Genomic DNA, 22,057 nt, shown 5'->3' with positions numbered 1-22,057 from the left:
GTGAGTTCATACAGACAGTCCTATTTGTACACAACACTGGCAAAACAAATTTATAAAAAATAAAATCTTAACAACTATAAATATGATTCTCTAGTTATCACTACATCATTCTCTAGATTACAGGAAACAAAGCCTACGAACAGAACATTAATCACTGCTTCTGAAGTTGTAATCAAATCAAACACCCAGAAAATGTTAATTTATAAAGCTATCTAGCTCTAGGGGGCACTGCTGTACTGTGCATCCTGTCTGGTGTATTGACAAAGGCTTAAGCAAGATTTCATTAAGGAGTTCTGCAGGTTTCAGATACAGAAAAAGCACATAAACTATTTATAATCAATTTAAACTTTGAGAAAATTAGGTAACTGTGTAAAATATTTATATGCAGTTTTTGGAAATGAATGTTTCTTTTGTTGGTAAGAATATCTGTCTTTCTGCAGCAACTAACTATGGTTGTGGATAGGTATGTTTTTATTAACTTTTACTGTCAAGGTCTCATGAAGGACAATATATGTTACTGTTATAGAATTACTGAAAGCATTCTGCCTTAAAATTCAAAATATAAAGAAAAATGGCACAGTTGGTTCCCGGACACTATAATCTTTTAATTGGCTCTGCCATTGCTATATTGAGTTAATCTCTAATCAGAAGGCTCTGTAAAATTATGTAAACTCTATGACTTAAGGCATCTTTTAAAAATAAAGAACCTCGAAAACAGTGACAGTTCAAAATAACCCCAAATGTAAGTAACTACATTTATATTATTAAACTATGGGAAGTTAGGACTGTCAAGGTTAGAGTCAAATACAAAAGACAAGATCAGCCGTTTTATAGATTTTATAACATATTTTGAAAATTATCTTGAGAAACGAATTTTATCATTTAAACTATTATATATGGATTATGAATACTTAAAATCTGTAAATTAAATGAGAGCCCAAATCAGGATATGCAAGTATTTATATTCAAGGGTAACAAAATTTTAAAACCTATATGCAAGTTTAAGCTCAACTCTCACTCACTGTTAAAGCATTAAGAAAAGTTAATTTGACATTTTCAATCCAAACAGAGGTGACGTGCAATAGGCAAAAATCTTTTAAGTTAAAACTGGAATTCTATTTAGACTAATGTAACATCTGGTCATTATCTAGTCCATGGATAGATCATAAAAGGAATAATGCACAACCATATGAATAATACAGATTTTTCCCATTAATCAGTGTGCATATATGGCATGATTGTCAATTTAGACTATTTATTCTAACAGCAATTCAGAATAAGGAAGTATTCAGGGGGCCAATATAGAAGACTGTGTGAGGATTTTGCATCACAATCCTGACCTAAGGCACTGACCTTGAATATGATACAGAGAGGATATTTTTGAGACATATTTAGGAAATACAGTTGATGGTGCTTACTGACTGCATAAAAGGACAGGGGATGAGGAAATGGACTGAGTGTGATTGTATACGATGATGGAAGTATTAACTAAGGGGCATATTTCTATCCTGATGTCTGGGTTGGCACACAAAGTACTTCTAAAAATCAGTACAATGTAATATGAAATAAATGAGCCCATCATATACACTGCCTCATTCAATTTATTTCAATTATCCAATGGATGGATAAATTGAGATTGGGACTGTCCACCTACATATATCAACTTGGAAAGTAATAAGCTAAAAATCATTAGCTGAGAATATTTTGGTACAGGGTTTTAAAGATACTCAAGCAGCAATTCTGCAATGGCCTCTCTTTTCCATGCCTGATGCTTCCAAATTAGAGGAAATCTTTTGTATATTCTCACAGAAGCCCAACAGTTAAAGAAAGTGAAGAAAAAGCCCTAGTGAAATATAATAAAATCATTTTACATTTATTAGCACTAATTTAAAAACTGACCTGTAATCAACTTAGAATCAATTTCTAGATTTGTGAGTGAATGTGCCTATAGATGACTCCAGCTGCTGGCCTTCAAGTTTTCCTTTCTAAATATTGTGAGGTGGAATGAGCTCCTCCAGTTGTATTCTGTTGTTATTTCTGACCCACACAATTCTTAAAAATAGTAATGACTGTTTCACACCAGCATGTCTTGGGGGTAAACTGAACCACACTAAGTGGAACACCACCTGAGGTCAAGACATCATCTTATTCCTGAATTACTAAGAAAACTTTCTTTCAATCCACTCAATTACCATTCAATCCATCAGCAAGTCTATTGCTTTTACATTTTTCAAAAACATCACAAATCTACGGATTTTTCACCATCGCCATGGTGACCAAAATACCTTCCCTAATTTCACTCTCATTTTATAGTCTGGTTACCACACGGTAACCAGAATCACATACATTTATATGTTTATATATATATATATACATATGTTTATATGTACATATGTATAAAATCATGACTCTTTACTGTTCAAGACTCTATTTTCCAGTCACTTAAAGAAATTTGAAGTCTTTAACAGAGACTATCAATTCCCTAGGAAACCACCTGATCTAATATTTACCACACATTTTATTGTCTACTTCTTCTCCAGTGACAGTTTTTATATTACTGGAAAAAACCAACTTCATTCTTACTTAAGGACTTCATGCTAGCTGGTTTCTTTGCCTGAGATGTAACTACCAAAATATTTTCTTGGCTAGATCCCTCATTTGTTTCATGTGTTTTCTCAAGCACTTCCTCTTCAGAGATGCCTTTCTTACCCTAACTAAACTAATTAGATAGGCAAAGGAAGAATCAATAATCTGTGATTCTTTATTTCACCTTTTACATATAATTTGTTTCCAACAGTTAGGCCTTCTAAGTATTCACACCCAAAGTTTGTTATCTCTAGTCTATTAGAAGGAGCTCACAAGCTGGAATGAAATTCTAGATCTACCTTCTAACAGCTGTATGCTTTTGGATATGCTTCTAAACCTGTCTTACCTCATTTTTCTCATCTGTTAGGATGGACAGATAATAATGTTCCACATACATTATTTCAATGCAAAAAATGTATGCTCTGTTAGCAATATAGTGGGATTTGAACAAATGTGACTTTCCTTTCCCAGTTAGATTCATAGCCTATACATCCCAGTTAAACCTGGCTACATCTCAGATGTCTTACCTCTACAACTGCCCTAACTCAAACCCTGGAGTATTGGAAGATGACTAAGGAAAACATTACAGGCCTTGTCAGAAAGCATGAATATTATCCTGAAGTAAAGAAGTTGAAGGAGTTTAAACTTTAAATGCTGAAAGATTTTAACACATTTCAAAAAGGAGAAATGATACAGTTAACACAAAGGTTCCTGATTTTCATTTTGTATTAATTTTCTGCACTGGAAATGTTTCTCCTGGAGTCAACAGAGTATTAGTCACATGTAAATATACTTTGCATCAGAGAACGGATACCAATAGTGATAGTCATTTAACCATGGTTAAATGTGACAAAGGCAGTGATGTTAAAACTGGAACCACTTTTAGTTGCCCTGCTTTGCCTTAATATTGAGGAATCTTCAAAACAGAATAATGTGTTATATATGAATAAGGCATTTTTGAAATGAAAATAGAATCTTAAATCCTCTTTTCCATCACACTGTCGAGGCAGGTTTTCTTTAACATGCTGTATGATTTGAGGTATATAAGCATAAAAGAACATGTAATATTTTTATTATTTCCACTTTATTATTTTGGGAATAAGATTAAATATGTGTATCATTTTACCTTTCTTTTTTTTTTTTTTAAAGTAATCTCAACACCCAAAAGGTGGCTTGAATTCACAACTCTAAGATCAAGAGTCACATGCCCTGCCCACTTAGCTAGCCAGGCACCCTTCACTTGACATTACTAGTACTTTCATATTTATATGGCCCAACCTTGATTAAATATTTCCATCAGTTTATGTTTAGTTAATGATTTCTCTTTTTATATGTTTAGAATATTCTTTATTATTCTAATTTTCTATACTTTATATTAATGCTATCTGATACAAAATGGGAGTCTTTCCAATGCAAAACCTAGAAATATTAGAAGACTGGTAAGATATGAAGAGCTTATAGAGAAAACAAGGCCTTAAACTTTGTTTTCATGTTTAAGTAATTAAAAAAACAAAAGCTAGTGTCAAAACTCAGTGATCTAATAGAAGTTAAAACTATGTACATGAAAAGTGACACTGGAAAGCCAGACATTTTTAAATTCTTATTTGCCTTAATTAAACCACTGCCTTTAGCTACTCCTCCAATGACAGCCAAAAAGGGACTATGCAACTGTTCTCTAATATCAGTCATAAAATAATCCATGTACCATTCAGAAATATTTGTTCAGAAACATGTTCATGTGATATGCTTATATATATTTCCTTATTTTCATATAAATAAAGCTTTTACAAAATATTAAAACTATGCTATATTTAATGCTTAGAATTTTAGCATTTAAAACTTTTAGCAATAATTACTAGAATGTGAAAATGAATGTGATAGATATACATGGTATAATGACAAGGACTGAATGTTGTATATTCTTTTTTTTTTTTAAAGATTGTATTTATTTATTTGACAGACAGAGATCACAAGTAGGCAGAGAGGCAGGTAGGGGCAGGGGGGAAGCAGGCTCCCTGCTGAGCAGAGAGCCTGATGCGGGGCTCGATCCCAGGACCCTGGGATCATGACCGAAGGCAGAGGCTTTAACCCACTGAGCCACCCAGGTGCCCCTGAATGTTGTATATTATTATTAATATTCTTATTAATTAATGTAATAGGTAAAATTAAATCATATTTCAGTATAGCTAGTATGTCATCCAAATAGCTAGCAAGAGGATAAGTAATAAGAGGATTACCTTCGGAAATTCTATTATGTGCAGTGTTAGCAAAAGAGCAACGTGGAGTGACTGGCCCTTTTTGGATGTCATGAAACAATATGGCTACTAGCAGTGCATATAAATCTTCAAAATGTTAACTTCTGTATCTTGAGTGGAAATCTGACATCATTTTAAATAGAACATGATAATCTTGAATATCTCCCATATCTTAAAAAATGAATCTCAGTGTTAACAATAGATTTGAAAGATACCATTTTATCACAGTTGGGTTTATAGTGAACTTTTGGAATCTTCACTGCAGGTATGAAGTAATACTACTGAAAAGTCCCACAGAGTCAGTGGCCACACCTGGGAAGCTCGGCACTGAGTCCTAAATACTCAGCAGGAGCTTTAATCCATATTTTTGAGGAAATGAATGAATGAGTGAACTGATCTGTCCCTAAATAAGATGGATGAAGTATAAAGCATTCTTGGTAAACCAAACACTCGTAAAGAACATTATGTCACTGATATATGAAATTCTGTTCCAGGAAGATCTATGACAATTGAAGACCTTCCAAAGGGCCATCTTTTTCAGGTGCTTCCTAGACTGACAACTGTAAAAAGAAGTAGATGGTACTCAGATCTTTGCATTTGGGCCACTGCTCTTCTCACTCTGCAAATTTTCTTTGGATATCTTTATTCAGCTTTATGGTTTTACTTGTTATTTTTGTATTTATTATTCCCAAACTTACATTTTTAATTCATAATATTATCCTAAGTGACACAATACATATATAAGTCTGTCTGCTGTATAAGTCTATCTGCTTTTGACTACATAGGAATTCAAAAGTTTATTACAAAAGAGTTCAAATTCTCCATGTCCCAAATGGAAATTTTTGTGTTACTATTTATATCAGACATTCATATGTATGAATTTAAGATCCTTTTATCTTCGCCTGCTTCTAGGTGAGTGACCTGGGTTACTCCTTTCAACCCTAGATGCTGCTGAACAAATCCTTCCCCCTTCCTTCCCTGGAAAGACTGCCATAAGAGGCAGCCATTTATATGACCTCTAAGAGAGGCTAGTGAGACTGAACCATCAGTCTGATTTATTGCCAAGTAGTATCCAGCTTGCTAACACATCCATATATAAGCCGTACTTCACTCTCCTTTTTCCCTCTCCTGTGATCCTGGGAATTGCATTCTTTAAAAAAGTAATAGCACATGAAGAATCCAGGCTGAAACACCAGCAAAATTTGCTTCTCTGTTGGTGATAGCTGCCGATGTTCTCCACTTTTACCCTTATACTTCATCAAAAATACTAGGACTCATTCTTGCCTTGTATTCTTCCTTAATCTGTTTGAAACTCAGTAGCTAAATCTGGTCATCATTCCTTCTAAATAACATGCATCCATCCTCTCTATTTCTGCCAACACTGACTTGTTTTAGGCACCCATTTTTTCTTGGATTATTGAAATATCCTATCTGTTCTCCCTAATTCCAGTTTTACGTCTTCATTTTTAGATTCCAATCTTTAAGGAGTGATTGCTGATACATCCAAATGCCAATCTTACCATACTCCTGATTCTCAGCACCTCCAAGCTTTTTAATACACCAAACTATTATTATCTGACCTGAGTGTACATTTTGAGGCTTAGATCTCATACTTCCTGACTTGCATTTTATGCTCCAGCAAGCCAATAATGGCATTTAAAAACAAAACAAAACAAATCTCTCTTTATCTAGAATACTTTCCCAATTCTTTTTCCCTACTCTCAATTTACTCTTACCAAGTCCAAGCATTTCTTCTTTTATAAATTATATCTACCCCTTCCCAAACTGAGATAGATGACTTTCTTTCATGTAACCTAAATTCCATTATACATTTATATATCCTTTAGAAAAGTGACTCTTGTTTTATTTTGTTGTACCTCAACACACTGGTAGAATATGATATTCATCCACCAATTTTTCACTATGGCAAAGATTCTCATGGCAGTGGAAGCCTCTATCTCTCCCCAATATTTGAAGGTATTTCAGACTGTAGAGGGAAACCAGGTAAATTTTTTTGATTCTGTTATGCTTGCTATGTGTTAGATTTGGGTATTTTCCCTCTTTCCACTCCCAGCCCCATCCTTTGAAACTGCACCTTTGAAAATGGCCTGTTTTGTACATCTTTCTATCTCAATACCTAAAAAAGAACAAAATCATCAGTTTAGAGGTCAATAATATTTAATGAATGAATATTAAAAGGATAAACCTTGGGCACATCTGAGGTCAGATCCAGCTGGGGCCAAAAGTATTCTCAGAAACCTGACTTTTGATTTATATAGTCTCTGAGTAAGGACACAGGATTCTCTGGGGCTACCAATTATATATTCCCGGTGAGTAGGCAGCAACACCACCAAAGTCTGCAAAAAAATTGACAGAGGCTTGATAATGGTAATCAAAATGTTTCTTGAATGACCTGAGAAGACTGTCTAGCATACCAAGCAGTACCTGCTATAGCTGAATACCTTCTTTGGAATTGAGGACCTGGGAAGATGTCTCTGAATAGGATTGAGCCCAACATAGGTGACTGTGTGCTACTAAGTTATTCCCTGTACTTAAAGGACTTTCACTGTATCTGTTGATATCTTTCCATCAATCACAGTCACTTTTATGGCAAACAAGAAAATATTTGTGTCAATGTAATTGTCAGTTTTGTTATAATTGTTTATTAGTGTGTTTTTCCTCTTAATATGTTATAAATTTCTTAAGGACAATAACTCTTCTTTATTTCAACACCCACAGCACAGGAGTTAAAAATATTGTAAAATCAGGGCACCTGGGTGGCTCAGTGGTTAAGCCTCTGCTTTCGGCTCAGGTCATGATCTCAGGGTCCTGGGATTGAGCCCCGCATCAGGCTCTTTGCTCGTCAGGGAGCCTGCTTCCCCCTCTCTCTCTCTGCCTGCCTCTCTGACTACTTATGATCTCTGTAAAATAAATAAATAAAATCTTAAAAAAATATATTGTAAAATCAATCAAGAAATAAATACGTAGGTATAGATAACTGGCAAGACACAAGGTGGAGGAATACAATCAAATCAAGTAAGTAAAAACATGCAAGGCTAAAAAGAAACATCTTGGCACTTCAGGTAGGATAAAAATTAGTCTGTATTAGTTTGTATAATCTTCACTGCTGTAACAAATAGACCACTAAATTTCAGAGGCCTACAAAATTCATTTTTGCTCACTTGTCAGTCTAATGCTGGTGTTCCTATTCAGTGGATTGAGGGGCAGGACTTCTCCATGTGGTGATTGAGGATCTTAGGATCCTTCCATCCTGTGACTCTACCATTAGGTAGATCTTATAGTCCCCTGCATCTATCCAGAAAGTGAAGAAAGGAAGAACAGGGGCGAGAGAAGGTGCAGAAGAATCACATATCTCTCATATGCTGGGTCACAAGTGACATAATTCATTTCTCATCATATTCCACTGGTGAGAACTAGTTATGTGGCACCAGGTATAGAAAAGATTGACAAACTTTTTCTGTAAAGAGCCAGACAATAATATTTTAAGCTTTGTGGGCCATATACTTTGGTGACAACTATTCAACTTTGTGGTTACAGGCCTGAAAGCAGCCATAAAAAATACGTAAATGAATGGGTATGATTAGGTTCTAGTAAAATTTTATTTATGAACACTGAAATTTGATTTTCATTTAATTTGTAATTTTCATTTAATTTGAATTAATTTCACTTAATTTTTAAATGTCACAAAATATTATTCTTTTAAAGAAATTTTCCTACTATTTAAAAATGTAAAAAATCTCTGTTCCTATGCCTTGCAAGGTAGTGGGCTGAATTTAGCCTATGGATACAGTTTGCTGACCTCTGGCCTAGATACAAGGTGGCTGAAAAAGGATGTCCCTCTCAGCTGCTGCCTTCAGTACTACATTACCACATTACTACATTACATTACTACATTACTTTCGTTGACAGCTAGCTATGTCTCTTAGGCTCTTCCTCTGACCACTACATATCCATATATGTCCTTTGTTTTTGTACCCAGCCCCTTCCCAAAAGACAGAGCACAGAATCTGATCTATTTACTGTATCCAACTCAAAGTCAGTGACTTGGGGATGATGTCCAGTCCTTACTATTGGATCTGGCTTCTTGAAGGTCTAGAGAACTACAAATGAAAATCTAATTCCCATCCTTAATAATATTTATATAAACAGTAAAGACAGTATAAACAGGGGCACCTGGGTGGCTCAGTGGGTGAAAGCCTCTGCCTTCGGCTCAGGTCATGATCCCAGAGTCATGGGATCGAGCCCTGAATCGGGCTCTCTGCTCTGCGGAGAGCCTGCTTCCTCCTCTCTCTGCCTGCCTCCCTAACTGTTTGTGATCTCTCTCTCTGTCAAATAAATAAATAAAATCTTAAAAAAAAAGACAGTGTAAACAGATGGAATAGCAACAGGATAATTACACAAAATGCCCATTCAGAAAGTGAAGAATGGGAATATACAGCAGTGACAAAAAGCAGCTAAGTCATCAGTTGTGATACCTTCTGCCTTGGTACTATAGAGAGTTCCTTGATTAGACTGATTTTCTTGGAAAACAACCTCCCCATTCATTGTGTCTGACACGCCTCTCTGGTCTTATTTGAAATGAGCTTTGGGCAGTATATATGCTCCTTAAGGAAGGCAGAGACTTCATACAGTGCTTCATACTCATATAAATTTGGGGTACCAAGAGCTATTATATAGTTACAGGGGCTTTTGCTTATTTTAAATCCAGGCTTGTGGTTTCCTTGGCAATATACTTCCATTAAAATTAGGAAGCTCTGATCTATTTGCATTCAGTATGTTTCATGTTTGTAACAACATGCAATGTTCTTTTCTTGTCAAAGTTCTCAAGCTGGCTTTATTTTTTTTTGTTGTTGTTTTTCTTCTCCTCTTATTCCATTATCTTGCAGCTTACTGACAGCCACCTTGAGGTCATCTGAGAAATATGGTTGGAGGAGATGGAGCATCTTTTCAATTTACCTTTGCTGTATGGTTTAGTTCTTATATTTTGCTGCTATATCTTAATGAACCTGTGTTTCTCTCAGCATTATATACTCTTAATTATTGAGGGGGAGAAGTTCTAGAAATAGTCAGCTTTTCTAAACTTAAGACACTTCAGTGAGATTAAATCTTTCAAGTCCTCCTCAGACAATAAAAGATAACTGATGTACTTCCTAAAATTCATATGCCAGAAATGAAATACTTTCCTTCAACTCACATCTCATTGATGAGGATTAGCTCAACAGTCCTACCTAGATGCAAGAGGGAGTAGTTGGGATTGAGCAAGTTTGACTTAGCTGTTCAACTGTTTCTATAGGGCAATTCTATGTAATGGAGAGGGTGCAGAAACTGTTCTGTTGCAAAGCTAGTAGAAAATTTAACTTTAATTCTGAAAGCAATGGCAAGCATTTGGAAGGTGGCCATCCATTAATACCAAGAGCAGGGGCTGAGAATAAACTATGTCTGAAACATAATACACTATCTAGAAGCCTCAGGGCATGGAGGTCTCACCTTCTCAGTCTCACCAGTTTTGAACATATGAAATAGTTTTTGCAAACCATCATTAATCATGGACACTATTGTGAATACTGTATTCCCAAATGAACGTTTCTGCTTTTCATAATAACCAAATGTGTTTTATACTACCAGAACCTCAAATAGTAGCATTTGAAGAAGATTCATATTAAATTCTAACAGATAATGATTACATTTCTGCAAGTAAACCCAACTACATAAATTTCATTGCAAAACTAAAAATACTTTCTTTTTCCTGAATGTTTCATTTTTCAAGTATTAAAATAGACTTTAAAATATAAATATTGATATCGTTCAATTGTCAAGGAAAATATGCAATGCACAAAGATGTGAATGAGACAGGAATAGAATATTGGAAAGTTTCTACAGTGTAGGGAAATGAAAATATATTTTAGATAAAAAATTTACACCAAATAAAAAAGTTAAATTGGAATAGAAATAAACCCAATAGAAATAAACCCATGAATTCCATATTTGTACTTGGCTTTTAAGTATCTTTGTGTTTACTTTTTATTTATTTTAGTTTATTATTTTGTTTATTTTGTATTGGGAAAAAAAACTAGATACTTCTTTAAAAAAATGAGGGTAGTACATTTGAACTTCTCATGGAAAACATTATTCTTCTTAGATGACTATTCTCCTAGTTGATAAGGAATGTGGTCAAATAAACATATGTAAAGATGGCTAAATATAATACCAAAATGGAAGCACTTTCTGTGTCACTGTGTTAAGTGCATTGTTTATACACAATTTCATTCAATCCTCATGCCAACTCTATGATACCATTATTATTGTCCTTATTTTACAGGTGAGAAAATCAAAGTACAGAGAGGTTAAATAACTATGCCAAAGTTATATTGATAATAAGAAGCAGAGCTGAACTTTGAAACTTGGTATTTTTGATTAATTCCTATGCCATAAAAATATGCCAGCTTAACTTAAACCCACTTCCAAAAAACTAGCAGTTAAGCTCTCTCATTCTTGTCTGCATAATAAAGCAGAAGCAATCCTTTTGTAATTGAAGCATATTAACCATATTTTGTAATGAACTCTGTGTAATAAGAAAAAATACTTAAAATTACTTTTAGGAAAAGAACTGCCTTTAGTTTGTGAAATACTATAGTAGAATATTTAATTTTGAAAATAAATGCCCCAGGGCATGGTCCAGAAATTACCAAAAAAAAAAAAAAAAGAAAAAAAACAACATTATGAAAGTTAATTGCTCTAATATGATAGGAAGAAAATTACAATGAGTTTTTAGAGAGTGAGCAGTTAGAGGTTCCTAGAATAATGAGGTAGGACAGATTCTAGGGAGGACACATAACTTCTCTTAATGTTGAGACTGAGGCCAAGAGCACATCTTTATGAAATACCTAAGGTGGGACTCATCAAGGGATTTTTAAGACCAAAGGTGAGTAATCAATGTTTCATATTCTCGTATTGTTAAACTATTCTCTGAAATACCTGACCCCTTTTCCCTGGCCCCAACCCTCAAATTTTAGAAAAATTTAGGAAAAGGGACTATGATAATCTTTCATTTGAGGAAAAACAAATGATAAACAATAATTACAATGACAACAATAGCTACCTAGTAATAATAGAGTGTGTACTAAGCATTTGACACCATTAAGATAATTTTTTTTTAGTATATATTAAGTCTTATAGATAGTAAATGGTACAGCCACCATTCAATGCATGGTTCCTGAGTTACTGTTCTTCCCTTGGTTACTCCAAGCTTTAGAATCAGAGTGTAAGTAACATCAAGGTGTCACTTCACTTGAAAGATGTAAGTTAAAAGAGTTTAACAAAGCTTTGCATTTAAACACAAGTTCCCTTATGATCACGAGGAGGGCAGAAGTGACACATACATTGGACTCAAGTAATTTTCAGATACATCAGGAAATTAGAATTCCGTAATACTGGTTACTTTAGTGCTCATATTTGAGGCATGGCCAAATAATACATGTTACATCCACAAACATGTAATTAAATACCTTAGATGTGTATAAAGCCTAGATTGTTGAAGACTTCAGTTATGCATTTATTAGTTATATTCTACTGTATTTTTAGACACAACTCCTTGGGAAATTTATGTGTCCATTCTTTTTGCCCATATTTATTAATATATAAATCTACCACAGATTAGGGACATCTTGTAATACCCAAGTCATAAGATTCTGACATAGGTAATTAAGTACACTATGGAATTCTAGAGAAGAAAATATTTTTAAATATTGTGAAGTAGATTTAAGATATCAAAAATTTCAAAAAAAATATGAGATAATAAAAATGTTCAGGTACATTTTGATATAATAACTATGCATTTTCTAAATTTTATTCATGATTAAAACTGTTAAGATTAATTAGTTTGGGATTGAAGTGTTCAGAAATAAAAAAGACCTATTTCCAAGTGAATGTGTGTGTGTGTGTGTGTGTGTATGTATATATTTTTTATCTTAAATTTCCAAGATAAATACAAATTAAAAGAAAAAACGAACAAAAATGTCTGACATACGGGAAGCAAATAAGCTACTGGAGAAGATTCACATATTTTTCAAGTATACAAGTATATCATCTCCATATTTTCCTTCATGTAGAACTGCAGAATTTGTTTAAAATATAGCTAAAATATCTTCCATAGCATGACTTTATGAAGTAAAGTTTCCACTATACCCTTGATTTCAAATATGAAAGGATTAAAATTTTGACATGGTTCATCCATCATCTTTTAAAAATTTAATATATCTTCAATGTAAATCTACATTTAAAAATTTTATTTATAAAATAAATAAATAAGTAAATAAATAGGAGAGAGAGAAGGAGAGAGAGAGAGAGAGCAAGCACAAGCAGGAGTAGGAACAGAGAAAGAGGGGCAAGCAGACTTCTTGCTGAGCAGGGAGCCCCATGTTGAAGCTTGATCCCAGGACCCCGGGATCATTACCCAAGTGGAAGGCAGATGCACCAAATGAACCACCCAGGCACCCCTAATTTAATTTAATATTATTTAAATAGGTTCCCCTATTTAAAGTAAAGTTTAATAAAATAGTGTTGGGAAAACTAGATATCCAAATGCAAAAGAATGAGACTGGATTCTTATCTGATACTATAAATAAAAATAAATTTAAAATGGATTAAAAACTGGGGCGCGTGGGTGGCTCAGTAGGTAAGCGTCTGCCTTTGGCTCAGGCCATGATACCAGCATCCTGGGATCAAGCCCCACATCCAGTTCCTTGCTCAGCAGGAAGCCTGCTTCTTCCTCTCCCACTCCCCCTGCTTGTGTTCCCTCTCTCACTGTCTCTCTGTCAAATAAATATAATCTTTTAAAAAAATGACTTAAAAACTTCAATGGAAGACCCTAAAACTATAAAACTCCTAGAAGAAAACACAGGAAAAAGCTCTTTGATATTGATAGTAATGATTTTTTTTCAGATGACATTGAAACCTCTGGCAAAAGAAGTAAAAATACAAAAATGGCACTACATTAAAAAAATAGCTTTTTCACTTTTTCATCAAAGAAAACCATCAACAAAGTAAAAATGCAACCTATGGACTGGTAGAAAATATCTATAAACCATACATCTGATAAGGGGTTAATATTCAAAATATATAAGTAACTCACTTGACTCAATAGCAAAAAGATAATCCAATTTAAAATGGCCAAAGAGGGGTGCCTGGGTGGCTCAGTGGGTTAAAGCCTCTGCTTTTGGCTCAGGTCATGATCCCAGGGTCCTGGGATCGAGCCACATCGGGCTCTCTGCTCTGCAGGGAGCCTGCTTCCCACCCCCTCCCCCCACCCCGTCTGCCCCTCTGCCTACTTGTGATCTCTGTCAAATAAATAAAAAAAGAAAAAAATCTTTAAAAAAAGAAATAAAAAAATAAAAATGGCCAAAGGAATAGGCTTTTTCCAAAGAAGATATACAAATGGCCAGCAGATATATGACAAGAAGCTCAACATCAATAATCATCAGAAAAGCACACACTTCAACCACAATGAGATGTCACTTCATACAGTTAGGATGGCTATGAAAGAAAGAAAGAAAGAAAAGAAAAGAAAAGAAAAGAAAAGAAAAGAAAAGAAAAAAGAAAAGAAAAGAAAGAAAGAAAAGAAAGAAGAAAAGAAAGATAAAAGGAAGGAGAAAGAGAGAAAGAGAGAGAAAGAAAGGAAGGAAGGAAAAGAAGTAGAAAAGAAAAGAAAAAAGAAGAAAGAAAGAAAAAGGAAGAAAGAAGGATGGAAGAAGTAAAGCGGGGGGAGAGGGAGGGAGGGGAATAAGTGAATCTTGGAGGGGATGTGAAGAAAAGGGGAGCCCTGTACACTGCTGGTGGGAATGTAAGTTGGTATAAGCTACTAACAGAACACAGTATAGAGTTCAAAAATCTAAAAATAGAATTACCAAATGATCCAGCAATCCTCCTTTTGGATATATATGCAAAGGAAATGGTATCAGTAACTTGAAGAGATATCTGCACTTCCATATCACTGAAGCATTATCCACAGCACCCAAGATACAGAAACAATCTAAGCGTCCATCAATGAATGACTAGATAAAGAAACTACAGTATATATGAATAACAGAATATTATTAAGCCTTAAACAAGAAGGAGATCCTGCCGCTTGTGAAAACATGGATGAACCTAGAAGACATTACGTTAAGTGAAATAAGCTACATGCAGAAGGAAAAAAAATTGCATAATTTCCCTTATTTGTGGAATCTAAAAAGGTCACATACATAGAAGCAGAGAGTAGAATGGTGGTTACCAGGTTTGGGTAGGTGAAGGGTAATGGGGAGATGCTAGTTAAAGTGTATATAATTGAATTTATGTAGGACTAGAGTTATGTAATTTATGTAGTTTAGAGATCTAATATACAATACGATGACCATAGTTAAAAATACTGTACTAAATACTGGAAATTTGTTACGAGAATAGTTTTCAGGTGGTTTCACCATTATAACAAATGGTAACTATGTGAAGATATGGACGAGTTAATTAGTTTGACGACAGTAGTCATTTCACTATGTATATATAAATTAAATCACTATCTTGTACACTGTAGATACATAAAATTTTATAAGATATTTAAAAATAATATTTTTAAGATTAAAAATTTAATAAGATTTATAATTTAAAAAAAATTTTTTTAAAGATTTTATTTATTTAAGAGAGAGAAAGAATGCAAGAGAGAGTGAGCATGAGCAGGTGGGGGGCAGAGGAAGACGGAGATGCAGGATCCCCACTGAGCAGGAAGCCTGCAAAGGGCTCAATCTCAGGGATCATGACTTGAGAGGAAGACAGATGCTTAACCAAATGAGCCACAAAGGCGCCCCAAATAGTAAGATTTTAAAAATATTATTAAGTTGACAGAATATTTCCTGCAAGGTTTCAAGTGGACAATGACACATATAATGAAAATCATAAGGAATGAACTCATAGAAGAAAACAGAAATGAAAAATGGAACCAAATACAATAATGAGAGAAGTGAAGCAATAATATATAGAAGAAAAGAAATAATGTAAACACATATGAATCCATCAAACTACCAACTTAGTTTTATTAGACTCTAAGTCTTAAAAATGAAGAACACAGAAATACAGTATCTATTATTTTATTTATTTAATACTCTTGTTGTTAGCTGTTACTGTATGGTCTATTATCATACAGCCTGGCAGATACTAACAAAATTTTCTGAAGGGAGGTCTCCTATGCTATTGTTCTTGTCATTGGAATCAACAATTCATGGCATAAATTAGCTGTCTGAAAAACATTATACTAACCTGGCAGTCACAAAAGGTAGCCAGGTCAAGGCATATCTAAAATAGAATTTCTACATCTGTGATAAGTTCAGTTTCATGTAGAAAGTCCTCTTTGCTTCAGTCTCACATGTACAAATATAGAACTAATATTAAACTATAATTTCAGCTCTTGTCCATAATCTGGTCTTCACATGTAAATGATAATCATGTCTCCAGGAGGCTAAGAGTTTATCAATCTCACAGCGCATTGTTATAGACAAGTATCTGAAAGGCTAAAAAACTAGAGAAACTTATAATTTACCTCATTTCTCATTTAATTTTAGATTTAATTTGACCAAATTATTTGAATGAATAAAATAATGAACTTTGGACTCCCATTTCTAAGTAATCAAATTTTGCTTTTACATTTTGTTTTGAAGGTTCATATTGTCTACTTGAAAATGATAGTGGATGCTTACTTTGTAAAAAAAAAATAGCACTGATGTATTACTAGAATGTTAAAACTCTGTACCTTAGTCTTTAACTAATAAAACATTTAAATCAAATATTTGCTAAAAAGTAGGATTCTAGACTGTTAACACAAATTTATAACATCATGCTATATACTTTATAACTTACTCCCTTTTAAAAGCTAATAATGTTTGATTTAATGATATTAATATCCTATTGAGAGGATTTGTGAATAAAGAATTAAAAAGTGGAAAATGATCTCTGATGCTTTTTTGTTTCTGAATCATTTCTTTCTGTTTGAATTCTTCTCCCCATTATACAACACATTCCTTCAGAAATAGTAAGTATTTAAAGGAGACAGGGTAAAAATAATCTAAACTACTTAATATTACATGGAGATATATGAGAATGTGTAATAAAAGTAAGTCAGTTGTTTATATGTAAGGCAGATTCTTAAATGCACACAAAGGATATGTTGCTATAGCTATCTTTTTTTTTCTCTCACTCAATGATATGTTTCAAGATCTATCTATATAGGTATATGTACATGAATTTGTTTTCAACTGACTTAAAAGTAATTCCATCATATTTATCATCCCTTTAGACGTCCATTTCCTTGCTTTTCAATGTTTTATTGTTTTTTTAAAAATTTTTTATTTTACTTATTTGACAGAGAGAGAGAAATCACAAGTAGTCAGAGAGGCAGGCAGAGGGAGGGGGAAGCAGACTCCCTGCTGAGCAGAGAGCCCAATGTGGGGCTCAATTCCAGGACCCTGAGATCATGACTTGAGCCAAAGGCAGAGGCTTAAGCCACTGAGCCACCCAGGTGCCCCTGTTTTATTATTTTTAAGAAGGTCATCCAAAGTGTTATCAGATCATATCTCTGCACTTCTCTAGGGCAGAAAACTAGAGATGGAAAACCAATTTAGCTGTTCTTGATGTCATACTATATTAATATCTGTCACCAGAGCCTAAATGATCAGTCTTTCACACTCTGGGCATAAGACATAAGCCATATATGATAATAGTCCTGTGCCTTAGGTATATACTATTTACTTATTAAAAACATAGGTGACTATTAAAATATATAGGAGGGGCACCTGAGTGGCTCAGTCAGTTGGGTCTCTGGCTCTTGATTTTGGCTCCAGTTATGATCTCAGAGTTCTGAGACTGAGCCCCACATTGGCCTCTGTGATGAGTCTGGAGCCTGCTCAAGATTCTCTCCTCTCTCTGCCCCTCTCCACTCTCTCTCTCTCTTTCTCTCAAAAAGAAAAAAAAATACACACACACACACACACACACATATATAGGAAATAGTATAATAATATTATATATTATTAATTAATATTATATATTAGTCACAGGATTTTTTGATATTTTATATTGATATGTGTTGACATTTTTGATAGCTGCATAACTCAATAAGCCAGTATTTTCCAATCAATAGTACGAAATTGTGCATGGGTAAAAGATCCAATCAAAATATGAAAAAGAACAATGGATTTTAATTTAACAGAGTATAACAGGTTAATTGGTCATCAGGTTTCACATTCCATATTGCAACTAACCTTTAAGAATCTATTACTTACCAAGTTTTGGGCAATATCAAAGAATAGCATTCCTAATTATCTAAAAGTGTTATTAAATATCACTATCATTTCTAAACATACATGTATGAGGCCAGAATTTCTTCAAGTATTTCAGCAGAATAATTATTGTACAGATTGAATACAGAAACACATATAAGTATTCAGATGTCTTCATGAAGGCTGACAATAAATATATTTGCAAGAAAAGTGAAACTGCCAATCTTTTCATCATTTTTATGTTTTAATAAGCATAGATATTTTTCCTAAAAATACGCTATTCTATATTATTTATATTAATATGTAATGAATTTATCTTTTTGTTTTATGAGTTAAGTAATAAATATATTTAAACTTCCTTAGTTTTTATTTCTAATATGGTAAATACTGTTAAGTATATTCCACTTTAAAAAAAAGCTCTTTGCAGTCAACAATAACAGCACTCTTTTTAAGAGTACAAAGACCAAAAAGTCTGAGAATCACTCTGTAAAGTAAATCTGAAAAAAAAAAAATTCATAATAAAAATTTGTGGGACAGTGTCATGTTTAGAAGCTGGGTCTTTTAGTTTACAGTGCAAGCTTTATCCATAATATAGTGCTCCTTTCTTTTCATTCATGATTACAAAGTCCTTATATTTTATTAGTTAACCATATTATCATATTGAATGAAGGCAAATGTGAAATTGTGTCATTATATTCTTTTCTATTTTGAGAGTTTTATTATATGTAATATTATTCATTGTTAATTATGATTGAAATTGAAGGTGTGAGAACTAGTTTTAGTTGTACTACTACCTATTTGTGTGACCTTAGATATGTTACTTATCTTCTCTTGATTCACATTATTCTTGCCATATTTGAACACGTTTATGAAGATTTCTTTTTAATTTTACATTGTCACAAATAAAGTTACTTATGAAATTAAAAAAAATTTGTGGGAAGAAATAATCACAGTTGAATCATAAGATACTTTATATAGCAAAATTTTTAGCATCTACTATTGCAGGCCTTGAGGAAATAGAAGTAAAAGAGATCTACAGAGTCCACGCCCACAAGAAGCACATATTTTGGTGAAGAGAATCATAAAAGAAACCTATGGACACATAAATAAGCATATTCAGTGTCAGTGTCGTTAAGAATAAAAATAAATATGGAAATAAACAGTGAGTGGGAGACATGGCTGGGAGCTCACTTCATTTTGGTTTGTCCAGGAAGGCCTCTTGGAGGCAGTCATAGTAAAGCTGCAGTCTAAATGCTGAGAAGAAGCCAGACTTGTGAATGAGGGCAATGGGCAGAGAGAGAAGAGGGTTCTGGAAGAGAGACTAGAAGATGCAATTTTCTGGAGATGGTAGCAAATTTGGAAACAAAGACCAATGTCACTGAGCTTTTAGCAAAGAAGAGAGTCCAAGTTTATCATTTTTACAACATTAGGAGGCAAGAGTTATTTTTCTGATTTCACAGATAAGACTAACGAATGGAACTTTTAAACTTTACCCAGTGTCATACAGCCAATTATTTGCAGAATTGGGCTTAGAAAACTGCATTCTAGACTGATCTAGTATAATGCCTCTCTTAAGAGAGGTCATCCTAAATGAGAAAAAGTGCTATTAAGGGTTGATGAGAGAAGCAGAGTAAATGTTCAGAGAAACTTAATAGTCTCTGCTTGCCCTAACCCTAATTACAAGCAAAATGCCTTTCATAGGTCTACAGCTGTGCTGGATATTATAGGGAGGTATAATGTCATTAGCAGCATTAAGTCATACATAGTGCTTAAAGAACCAGTAATACAAAATGAAGATCAGATTCATGACACTGGAGGTCAATAAAATAGGACTTCTATATAGGAGAGATCAAGAAAATATTTAGAATTGGCTTGCAGGTAACTGAGTAGTTACACAAGGATTTTCCGGTTTTGTTTTTTATTTATTCTTTTTTTTTTAAGGTTTATTTGACAGAAAGCACGAGAGAGAGAGAGAGAGAGAGAGAGCGCGAGCACACACATGCAGGGGGAGTGGCAAAGGGGGAGGGGGAAGCAGGCTCCCCACTGAGCAGGGAGCCAGAGGTGGGGCTTGATCCCCAGGATCCTGAGACCATGACCCAAGCTGAAGGCAACCAACCAACTGACTGAGCCACCTAGGCACCAGTTTTATACTCATTCCTACAAAGTTAAGTGTGTCCTAGTTTTATGAAATTAAAGCAAAAATTTTATCAATTGCTACATTAGCAGATGATTATATAAATTATCAAAGGATTATATCCTTTTCAATGGATTTATGACCTAGTAACTGCTTATTATTCATTTAACTATGAGTTGCAAACTGATATTTAACAGAAAAGCTAGAGAGCAAAAAATCTGAGAGTTAAATAATTATTAGGAATGTTGCTAACTTCCAATCAATAAAAAATGGAGGCAAACTTTAAAATTTAGAAATAAATGGTTAAAATATGAGGACTTACGAGTATTTGATTTATATTAAAATTGCTGGAACCCATCTATTGTGTATAACGTAAGATATTAAGTTTTCATCTGAGTAAAAACAAAACACAAACAAATAAGCACCCTGTCTGCCATTGTTTGATAGGTGCCACAGATATAATTTAAATGTGTAGCCTAAAGGTGAAACATTGGGGAATGAATAATACTTTTACCTTCTAAGTATTTCTTTAATTTCTTAATATATACAACCCCCTCAAACTGTGAAGGAAGCCGATCTGATAATATTCAAATATGTAAAGTTCTCAAAGCCTTTTGTGTTTTTTTCCCAAAGCATACTTCCTATTTATATATTTACTTTAATATTTCATCAATATCTCCACTACTACACTATAAACTCCTTAAGGACAGTCACTGTGTGACTGTTTATTTCCTTTGGACTACAGTACATAGAAGGATTTCAATAATTCGAAATTTTTTGGTGGAATCAGTCATTGTGTTACTGCTGTTAAGTGTTTTAACATCAAATGTTTAACATCAAACATCCTGCCACACCATGCCATCCTCTCTAACCTGTGTGAACCCTTTCCAATGCACCACAGAGCTCCCTAAATGATCCTTTTTTCTTAACTTTCAGGGAAATTTTTTTTAACTAATTCATACCAATGGCATGTATGCCTAATATTGTGTCACATGTGCCATCTCTCTACTTCACCTCTATCCCACCCCTCACCACACACACAGATAGGTCTGTAGCCAGATGCAGATTATTTTAAAGGAATGCCACTAATAATGGAAATTCAAGCACAATGACAATTTTTTTACAGTGACATTTTAAAAGAAACATTTTAGCACTCTAAACAATAACCCACATACATGACTGTCAGAAGGCTTATATTTGAAACACTTTGACAGATGATATTTTTTGATCAAGACAAACTGATCATTTGCTGGTATACATGATATGCCTTATGTAGCACAAAGCTGAAACTGAACTATAAATGGTCCGACTTAACTGGGATATAGCATAAATATTCTGTAGTCTCTAAAAAAATCAAGTGTGTAAGTATGAAACAACATCAAAACAAAGGAAATGCAGTCTGGCCCTGATTAGATGATTTCAAATGGAAATACTACCTTTGGGTGTGGTTATTCAAACCAGTATTTGAAAAATCATTAGCAGATTTTACCTGCAATTGTCCACACGAATTTTTCTCACTGCCTTGGATGGGATAAAAAATTTCCAGTTATTGATTTCTATAACTTCTATGCAGCCAGTAAAATTCTCAATGAGTCCAGAAATCTGAGATGGAGGGAGAAAAAGGGGGAGGGGGAAAGAGAGAGAAACTGCTTATATTATTTCCTCCAATATATTATTCTTGCTATAAACTGGTCAGAATGGGCAATCAGATTGCAGGGTTGATTTATTCAACATATTGGTAGAAAGTAATTCAATTCTTTTGA

The 22,057-nt window shown here is 33.9% G+C and overlaps 1 protein-coding gene across 1 annotated transcript in view; it reads right to left on the bottom strand.

Annotated features, from left to right (window-relative positions):
- The window catches only part of EYS (eyes shut homolog), a 1,652,140-nt gene that overhangs the window by 510,445 nt on the left and 1,119,638 nt on the right, over positions 1-22,057 (bottom strand). The window contains 1 exon segment of the mRNA XM_032864581.1: positions 21,784-21,878. Coding sequence (XP_032720472.1) covers positions 21,784-21,878 — 95 coding nt within the window.

The sequence above is a fragment of the Lontra canadensis genome, unplaced genomic scaffold (assembly GCF_010015895.1).
Source record: "Lontra canadensis isolate GAN:19392208 unplaced genomic scaffold, GSC_riverotter_1.0 scaffold27, whole genome shotgun sequence".
Lineage (NCBI taxonomy): Eukaryota > Metazoa > Chordata > Mammalia > Carnivora > Mustelidae > Lontra > Lontra canadensis.
The sequence above is the reverse complement of the archived record's forward strand: the minus strand, read 5'-3'. Positions and strand labels throughout refer to the sequence as shown.